General features: G+C 40.2%; 1 protein-coding gene across 2 annotated transcripts in view; it reads right to left on the bottom strand.

Moving 5' to 3' along the window:
* Positions 1–522: 522 nt before the first annotated feature.
* The window catches only part of LOC138786793 (oocyte zinc finger protein XlCOF6-like), a 22,907-nt gene continuing 12,832 nt past the window's right edge, over positions 523–10,597 (bottom strand). The window contains exons 2-3 of one of the 2 annotated variants that reach the window (XM_069963848.1): positions 3,188–3,374; positions 523–2,061 (exon numbers count right to left, since the gene is read on the bottom strand). In XM_069963848.1, the coding sequence (XP_069819949.1) occupies positions 677–2,061; positions 3,188–3,296 (1,494 nt within the window). In that variant the 5' untranslated portion in view covers positions 3,297–3,374 and the 3' untranslated portion in view covers positions 523–676. The remainder of the gene's footprint in view (positions 2,062–3,187; positions 3,375–10,597) is intronic. The other variant, XM_069963849.1, reaches the window with a different exon arrangement.

Raw genomic sequence — 10,597 nt, 5'->3', positions numbered from 1 at the left:
TGTGCCATCAAATATGCTGCCGATCCTGTACAAGTGAACGCACCCTTAGGGTCCTATTAGACAAAGTGATTTTTGATAATAAACAATCATTGTTAACGTGAAATCGTTCACCATATTACACATAACGATAATCGTTAGTTTACTCCCGTCTGATCCCAGCAAATGAAGAGACAATCTTGAGTTTAACTGACCGATTAGTGAATGAATGTGTAATTACAGCGAACGATTAATGATGATTTGGGTGTCAGCACCAGATGAACGCTTTCTCGATGGTCGTTTGATCGTTTCCTGTACTTACACAAAGCGATTATCGTTTAAATGCAAACGATATGACGATAATTCACACAATAATCGTCCTGTGTAATCGAGCTCTTAGGCTTTGTGGACAGGAGACTCTTGCCTGGCTCCGTGCTCTAATACTGTAAGATTGTCCCCTAGTAAATGATTATTTTTAAAAATCAATAGGGTCCCAAATAAAACGACACATTGTGTGGGATCTACGGTGAGACATTTATTAGTACCTACAAACACTGAACAATCCTACCGTATTGTCCTAAGTGGATTTCCTTTTTGGTGTGACATGTGACTTTTTTTTTCTTTCTTTCTCAACACAACAGGTAAAGAAAAAAAATTGGTGGAAAAACTTTTTTCACAGTCTGATCGTGTAAATATTCGGCTACAGCTGACCTGTGACAAACTGTCCACATACAGTACCTAAAAACAGCTTCTCCCTTGTATGGGTTTTCTGATGTTTGATAAGACGTCCTTTCCAAGAGAAATACTTCCCGCATTCCTGGCATGAAAATGGTTTCCCCCCTGTGTGAGTTTGTTGATGTTCAACCAGAGTTTTTTTTATGCTATAACATTTCCCACATTCTGAACATGGATATGGCTTCTCCCCTGTGTGAGTTCTCTGATGTTCCACAAGTATCGATTTACGAGAAAAACATTTTCCACATTCTTGACATAAAAATGGCTTCTCGCCTGTGTGAATTTTCTGATGTTCGGCAAGGATCGCTTTACGAGTGAAACAATTCCCACATTCTGGACATGAAAATGGTCTCTTCCCTGTGTGAGTTTTTAGATGTTGACTAAGTCGTGATTTTGAAGTAAAACATTTGTCACATTCTTGACATGAAAATGGCTTCTCCCCCGTGTGATTTCTCAGATGAATAATAAGCTCTGATTTCACAGTAAAGCATTTTCCACATTCTGGGCATGAAAATGGTTTCTCACTTGTGTGAGTTCTTCGATGTTCAACAAGATTTGATTTATAAGTAAAACACTTCCCACATTCTAGGCATGAAAATGGTTTCTCTCCTGAGTGAGTTTTCTGATGTTCAACAAGATTAGATTTTTGTGTAAAATATTTCCCACATTCTGAGCATGAATATGGCTTCTCCCCTGTGTGAGTCTTCTGATGTTCAACAAGGCTTGCTTTCCTAGAGAAGCACTTTTCACATTCTGGGCATGAAAACGGTTTCTCTCCTGTATGACTTCTTTGATGATCAACTAGATGTATTTTCTGGGTAAAACGTTTCCCACATTCGGGGCATGAAAACGGCTTCTCTCCTGTATGAGTTCTTTGATGTATAAGAAGACTTGTTTTCAGAATAAAATATTTCCCACATTCTGAACATGAAAATGGCTTCTCCCCTGTGTGAATTCTCTGATGTTCAACAAGACTTAATTTTCTTGCGAAACATTTCCCACATTCTGGGCATGAAAATGGTTTTTCCCCTGTGTGAACTCTCAGGTGTATAATAAGATCGGATTTCCAAGTAAAAGGTTTCCCACATTCTAAACAAGAAAATGGCTTTTCCTTTATGTGAGCTCTTTTATTTCCAACACCCTTTCTGCAACTTTTATTCTTCCTAACAGTCTGTGATGAATCAGTAGTCAGGACTTGTATAGAAGGATGAGATGGCAGATCTTTGCTGTGAGGGGCTGGGGGTATATCTGGGGGAATAGAATGTTCTTCATATGTATCTTGTGTGATCTGACCATCTGCTGTAATATCTGGAGATATCTGATGTCCCTCTGATCTCCAGGTACACTCATCTGCCGGGGGGAAATGAAAATGAACATATATATAATTTTTAAGTAATATAACCTTTAAAAAATTTATTTATAAAAAGTTTTTATAGATTTGCAGTTTTATTTATAGATCAAGATTTATAAATCCTGAAGATCAAGGGGTCATCCCCATCTAGGCAAGAGCCCAGGGTTAGAGTCCTATTATGCTGCGTTTACACGAAACGATAATTGGCCCGATCGTACGAGTAATGATGTCGGAGTAACGATTTTTTTTTTCATAACGATCAGCGTTTAGACGGTACGATATATCGTACGGAAAATTTGTTTTGTGATCGCTTAAGCCTATCTCACACGTTTGTTAAATCGGCGAACGACTGTTTACACGGAACGATCTGCAAATTTTTTGCAAACGACGAACAACGATTTGAGAACATGTTGTAAGATCAAAATGAACAATTTCTCGTTCGTCATTTGATTGTTCGCTGCTTTTACACATACGATTATTGTTCGAATTCGATTATGGCGCAAATTCCCACGATAATCGTTACGTGTAAACGCAGCATTAGACAAAGCAATTTTTAACGATTACCAAATTGCAAACAAGACTGTTTATCGTTAACCTGAAATCGTTCATCATATTATGCTGCGTTTACACGGAACGATAATTGTTTGAATTTTCGTGATAACGATGGCATTTGAGCGATAATGTACGTGTAAACACAGCGAACGATCAAGCGACGAGCGAGAAATCGTTCATTTTGATCTTTCAACGTGTTCTCAAGTCATCGTTGGTCTTTCACTGAAAATTCGCAGATCTCTTCGTGTAAACAGTCTTTTACCAATTCACCCTAATGTGTGAGATGGGCTTAAGCGATCTTAAAACGATCGCAATAACGTTTTTTTCAAACGATATATCGTTCCGTCTAAACAGGCTATGACACACTGAGACAGGCGGGATTCTGCGGTGGAAAGTTCTGCCACGGAATTCTGCCTGAATTACTCAGGTGTGAACATACCCTTAAGGCTCTGTAAACAAATGCTGATCAGAGATCGGTGCTCATTCACTCCATTAACATGGTGTGGTCTGGTGTTGCTTTTAGTTTGGAGTAAAATTTGTGAGTGTACTTTGCATTTAGTGGTCACTACTCACCTGGGTGGTTACCTGTAGTGATGTCCTCCTTATACTGCTCATCACTGCTGTCATCTGTCTCCAGAGCATAATTATTTATCATATCTTCCCCTGTAGTCACATTCTCCATATACTGATCATCATCACTCACATCTGTCTCTTCTTTTACTATGATGTCTATTGCATCAATATTGTCCAAATCTTCCCCCTGATTCATAAGATGTGAGAGAAATATTGTGGGTGGGTTGGGTGGCTTCACACATACAGGATCTGCAGCAGATTTGATGGCGCAGATTTGAATCTGCAGCAGATCCGCAGCAGATTTGATGGCCCAGAATTGATTTGCTTTGAATCTGCAGCTTTAAATCTGCGCCATCAAATCTGCTGCAGATCCTGTATGTGTGAACGCACCCTAAAGGTCATCAGACAGGAGGAGAAGTCAGGTGGGATGTTATAGAACGCCTCTTTACAGTGGAAAATAAAGCCATTTTTCTATGTTCTGGAAGCACAGACAGATATATAAAAGGTACCATGTGTCCTAACAGCATCTAGCAGTGTCAGCAGATTGAAATCTAAATTGCAGCAAAAAATATTTACAAAAAAAGGTCTGATTTCTTTAGAAATTGTCCTATAGAGTCAATAGAATGAATCAGTGGTCCACATTTCTGACGAGAAGGCAATTTTTCAATGTTCTCCCCCTACTAATTTACAGACTCCGGACACCATATTGGCTGGATAAAAATCACAGAATGGAATGGTTCATAAAATTTTAAACAATTTTCAACTAATTCTAATCTTCCGATGGCAGATCTCATCTAGGGACTACAAAAATAGAAAAGAATTGTAACATTCTAAATAAATGTGTACTGGCCCTAAAACCTAAGCTGGTGTTAAATGTCTTCCTGTCACAAATAATGTCATTAATCCCTAAAGGATTAATTACATAGCTTTTTTAGATATTTGCACACTCCTGAAACCAAACCACACCAACACTAAATTAGATCAGTCACTGCACAGGTCTATCAGAAAAGAGTTCCAATTTCATTTGAACACAGGCTGATATGTAATAGTCCTATATAACAGTTTACCCGATTCAGAATCATAAAAGTTTTTTTTTGTAAGAACTAAATAAGCAAATACTGATTGGAATAGGTGTTAATGGGGAACAAGATGTGTATTCTTGGTGCATATCCACCTGCTGATGTCAATTACATTTGTGCAGTATGTGTAATTAATAGAAAAATGTAATGTCTATATACCATATAATACTATGGGATAAACAAGACTGAACACAAAAGGTTCACAACCCTTGAATATGTCATTGGGAACATTTTCATCTACCTGATCCTGATCCTGATCTTGTGGGAGAAGAGGACGGGGACATCTCTCTGGTGCTGTTCTCTTACTGGATCTGACTGGAGGGAACACATACAGAGACTGAATTCATTTCTTTCCATCCAGATAATACAGAGAGGAGGTGTGTATATAGTCCTGTCTATTACCTGCTGATGGGAGGGGCTGCTGATCCTCCAGCATCACATCCTTGTACTGATCCTTGTGTCCTTCTACATACTCCCACTCCTCCATGGAGAAATAGACCGCCACGTCCTGACACCTTATAGGAACCTGACACACACAATGATCACACAGTCATCCCCCCCACCCCTCCAGTGGTGTTACTGTATAATGTCCCAGCATTCCCAGCAGCCACAGTCTCACCTCTCCACTCAGCAGCTCCACCATCTTGTTGGTGACTTCTAGGATCTTCTCTTCCTCCATTTCCTCATGTATCAGGGGCCCCGGGATTGGGCTCAGGGTTCTTCCCCATCCTTTACACACAGTGGCCCCACAGCGCCCACTAGAGGACTTCTTCACTACTGTGTATACCTGTTTATAGAGAAGAAGCCCTAGGACATGACTGGGAATGTAAGCCAAACCGGACAACTCTCTAGAGAGTTTATTATGAGTAGACAACTGTGCCAGGATTAGTGACCCATGTCAGTACATGGCTGAGTGCTGGCTGAAGAGACCTGAAATAGCGGTCTACAAATGGGTGAATTCTTTATCAGAAGAATTGTCTGACTCCTGGATTAAATTCCCACTCACGTCCTAAGGCTTCATATAAGAGTCAGACACTGAATTGAAGGGAAAGTTACCCCAAAGATGGCATCAGAGTGCTGATTTACATATCCTACTTCCAAGAATTCCTAGTAGAGAATGATAGAGCGAATGTCTCAACATGTATTTTTGAGAAATTCTCCTTAAGGGTATGTCCACACTAAGGAATTCTCACGGAAAACTTGCTGCGGATTCTGCCATTCGTCCCTTCACTCTCAGCCTGTCCCAAAGACTCCATTCTATGGTCAGGCAGATTCCGAAGCTGCCTAAAGAATGGACCTGTCTGGCCCTGATCACTAAAGTCCAGTTTACTGTCCATCAATACCCCCATGTCCTTTTCGGAAGCAGTTTTACTTATTATTTCTACAGCCTGAATGCATAACCCTATGTTTATCCACAATAAACTTCATTTGTCATTTATCTGCCCAAGCCTTCAGCTTCTCCAAATCCCTCTATAATATGATATTATCCTCCTCTGCGGTGATTACCCAGTTTAGTATCATCTGCAAAAATGGAGATTCTACTCTGTAACACCTATACAAGTTCATTAATAAGCATATTAAAAAGAAGTGGACCCAACACTGACCCCTGTGGTACCCCACCAGTTCTATCAATGACCACCCTCTGTGGTCTATGGGCCTATGACCCACAGTAGATGTTAGACTTACAGGCCTGTAGTTTCCAGGATCACTCTTTGACCCCTTCATGAATATTGGTACCACATTAGCTATGCGCCAGTCTTGTGGAACAATTCCTGTCATTATATAATCTTTAAATATTAGGAATAAGGGTCTGTCTAACACAGTACTTAATTCCTGCAAAACTCTAGGACGGATACCTTCTGGGCCCGGTGACTTATGGATTTTAATGTTTTTAAGGCGTCGCCCCACTTCTTGTTGTGTTAGGCAGGTGATGTCATGATGACATCACTCCCAGAATCCCTCACCTCTCCATCCTATCCATCTGTTATTCCATAGATAAGAATGATGTCATGATGACATCACTCCCAGAATCCCTCACCTCTCCAGTCCTATCCATCTGTTATTCCATAGATAAGAATGATGTCATGATGACATCACTCCCAGAATCCCTCACCTCTCCAGTCCTATCCATCTGTTATTCCATAGATAAGAATGATGTCATGATGACATCACTCCCAGAATCCCTCACCTCTCCAGTCCTATCCATCTGTTATTCCATAGATAAGAATGATGTCATGATGACATCACTCCCAGAATCCCTCACCTCTCCAGTCCTATCCGTCTGTTATTCCATAGATAAGAATGATGTCATGATGACATCACTCCCAGAATCCCTCCTCTCCAGTCCTATCCATCTGTTAACCCATAGATAAGAATGATGTCATGATGATATCACTCCCAGAATCCCTCACCTCTCCAGTCCTATCCATCTGTTATTCCATAGATAAGAATGATGTCATGATGACATCACTCCCGGAATCCCTCACCTCTCCAGTCCTATCCATCTGTTATTCCATAGATAATGATGTCATGATGACATCACTCCCAGAATCCCTCACCTCTCCAGTCCTATCCATCTGTTATTCCATAGATAAGAATGATGTCATGATGACATCACTCCCAGAATCCCTCACCTCTCCAGTCCTATCCATCTGTTAACCCATAGATAAGAATGATGTCATGATGACATCACTCCCAGAATCCCTCACCTCCCCAGTCCTATCCATCTGTTATTCCATAGATAAGAATGATGTCATGATGACATCACTCCCAGAATCCCTCACCTCTCCAGTAAGCCGGAAAAGTATCTCTAGGGTGAGGTTTATTATTCTTTCTGCCATCTTGTTCCTGTCTCTCTCCATCCTTGATCAATCATGAAAGTTAATGGAGGATCTTCTATTGTAGAAACCTGTATGGGGGGGAACAAAAAAAACGAACCAATGTTAAAACCACCCACATCCCACTTAAAAATACAATTAGGGGAGGCAACATGGAGAACATTCGAGGATTATTAGTGTATATTATGTATTTTCTGTTTTACGTGGATTATAACAGGAATTGAATAGTTGTCCAGGCAGTTCCTCCATGTTTCAGATCGAAGCATTCCCTCTTCTTCCCATGACCACAACAGCTGAGCAGTGATGATGTCCCTATGTATTGGACGTGACCTCTGTAGACTATTTTGGGCAGGGGTAGTCATGTGACTACAGGTTAGCATCAACATTAAAACCAATATTGGCACTGAAAAGACTGACAGGCCCCGTTATGGATTCCATCATAGATTGGGGCTGTTCCACTGACATTAGCTTACTACCCTCTTTTGGTTGCTGCTTGACCAACGGAACACTATTTGGCAGGTATTCCATGAGCTTTCCATACATATTGGCTAGAAATGTTGAACAAAACCAAATGCTGCTACTGAATAAAACAAAACACATTGTTCAAAGACCAATATCACCTTATACAGTGATCATATAGAAGGTTCTGTACGATTGTACTGTAAGTGATTACAGTGCAGTTACATCCAGTGACTCACAAGGGACATCTTCTCTTTGTGAATCTCGAGGGAGGGGGCCCTTCTCTAATGAGAGTTGTTCCTTTTTTATTATCTTCTTGAGAAATAAAAACAAAACGTAAACCTTCCTCCATAGTGCAAAGCTCGGCTATGAATACAAAACAAACTGCATCTACTATGTAATAAAATCAGATACAAAAAATATAAACTGAAGCGTAATGGTGCAAAGTGGTAAAATAGCGCCCAGCTGTCCGCACTCTACTCTTTCCTCAGGATCCGTTTCCGAATGGATACTGCCACGCAGTGGAATATCCACCGGATAGTCACCAAAAACATGCTACAATTTAATAGTGTGAACTGTGGCGTGTATTCCTATTGAAAACAAAGGCGCACTGTGTGAACAAACACAACCCCAATACCGCCATTTGTGGAAGAGAACAAAAGTGCCAATGAGGAGCGTCATATTATATGGTATCCCCAGCAATGCATGACTCATGTAATTAAAAATATTTAAAAAAAGACCCTCAAGGCTCATTTCTACCCAGTCATAAAGGGGTTAACAATACCCTGCGGTGACTCCATATATATACTGTACCTCCAGCTGCAGAGCTGTACAGGAGCCGTGTGCTTCCAGGACCTGCCATGATGTCACAGTCATGTGATCAGTCACATGGAGGAGGAGGAGTCACATGATCAGGGGCTGCTGCTCAGTGTATGCAGGACTCTGCTGTGCTGGATGAGCTGAAGTGATGTGTGTGCAGCAGAGCTGTGTGTGTGTGATGTGTGTGGAGCAGAGCTGTGTGTGTGTTATATATGCCTGCAGCAGAGCCCTGTGTGTAATGTACATGTAGCTGAGCTGTATATGTGTAATGTACATGTAGCTGAGCTGTATATGTGTGTAATGTACATGTAGCTGAGCTGTATGTGTGTAATGTACATGTAGCTGAGCTGTGTGTAATGTACATGTAGCTGAGCTGTATATGTGTAATGTACATGTAGCTGAGCTGTATATGTGTAATGTACATGTAGCTGAGCTGTATATATGTGTAATGTACATGTAGCTGAGCTGTATATGTGTGTAATGTACATGTAGCTGAGCTGTATATGTGTAATGTACATGTAGCTGAGCTGTATATGTGTAATGTACATGTAGCTGAGCTGTATGTGTGTAATGTACATGTAGCTGAGCTGTATATGTGTAATGTACATGTAGCTGAGCTGTATATATGTGTAATGTACATGTAGCTGAGCTGTATATGTGTAATGTACATGTAGCTGAGCTGTATGTGTGTGTAATGTACATGTAGCTGAGCTGTATATGTGTGTAATGTACATGTAGCTGAGTTGTATATGTGTGTAATGTACATGTAGCTGAGCTGTATATGTGTAATGTACATGTAGCTGAGCTGTATATGTGTGTAATGTACATGTAGCTGAGCTGTATATATGTGTAATGTACATGTAGCTGAGCTGTATATATGTGTAATGTACATGTAGCTGAGCTGTATATGTGTGTAATGTACATGTAGCTGAGCTGTATGTGTGTAATGTACATGTAGCTGAGCTGTATATGTGTGTAATGTACATGTAGCTGAGCTGTATGTGTGTAATGTACATGTAGCTGAGCTGTATGTGTAATGTACATGTAGCTGAGCTGTATATGTGTAATGTACATGTAGCTGAGCTGTATATGTGTGTAATGTACATGTAGCTGAGCTGTATGTGTGTAATGTACATGTAGCTGAGCTGTATATGTGTAATGTACATGTAACTGAGCTGTATATGTGTAATGTACATGTAGCTGAGCTGTATGTGTGTAATGTACATGTAGCTGAGCTGTATGTGTGTGTAATGTACATGTAGCTGAGCTGTATGTGTGTAATGTACATGTAGCTGAGCTGTATATGTGTAATGTACATGTAGCTGAGCTGTATGTGTGTGTAATGTACATGTAGCTGAGCTGTATGTGTGTAATGTACATGTAGCTGAGCTGTATATGTGTAATGTACATGTAGCTGAGCTGTATATGTGTAATGTACATGTAGCTGAGCTGTATATATGTGTAATGTACATGTAGCTGAGCTGTATGTGTGTAATGTACATGTAGCTGAGCTGTATATGTGTAATGTACATGTAGCTGAGCTGTATATGTGTAATGTACATGTAGCTGAGCTGTATGTGTGTAATGTACATGTAGCTGAGCTGTATATGTGTAATGTACATGTAGCTGAGCTGTATATGTGTAATGTACATGTAGCTGAGCTGTATATGTGTAATGTACATGTAGCTGAGCTGTATATGTGTAATGTACATCTAGCTGAGCTGTATATGTGTAATGTACATGTAGCTGAGCTGTATATGTGTAATGTACATGTAGCTGAGCTGTATGTGTGTGTAATGTACATGTAGCTGAGCTGTATGTGTGTGTAATGTACATGTAGCTGAGCTGTATATGTGTAATGTACATGTAGCTGAGCTGTATATGTGTGTAATGTACATGTAGCTGAGCTGTATATGTGTATAATGTACATGTAGCTGAGCTGTATATGTGTAATGTACATGTAGCTGAGCTGTATGTGTGTAATGTACATGTAGCTGAGCTGTATATGTGTAATGTACATGTAGCTGAGCTGTATGTGTGTAATGTACATGTAGCTGAGCTGTATGTGTAATGTACATGTAGCTGAGCTGTATGTGTGTGTAATGTACATGTAGCTGAGCTGTATATGTGTGTAATGTACATGTAGCTGAGCTGTATATGTGTGTAATGTACATGTAGCTGAGCTGTATATGTGTAATGTACATGTAGCTGAGCTG

Source organism: Dendropsophus ebraccatus, chromosome 3, assembly GCF_027789765.1.
Source record: "Dendropsophus ebraccatus isolate aDenEbr1 chromosome 3, aDenEbr1.pat, whole genome shotgun sequence".
Lineage (NCBI taxonomy): Eukaryota > Metazoa > Chordata > Amphibia > Anura > Hylidae > Dendropsophus > Dendropsophus ebraccatus.
The sequence above is the reverse complement of the archived record's forward strand: the minus strand, read 5'-3'. Positions and strand labels throughout refer to the sequence as shown.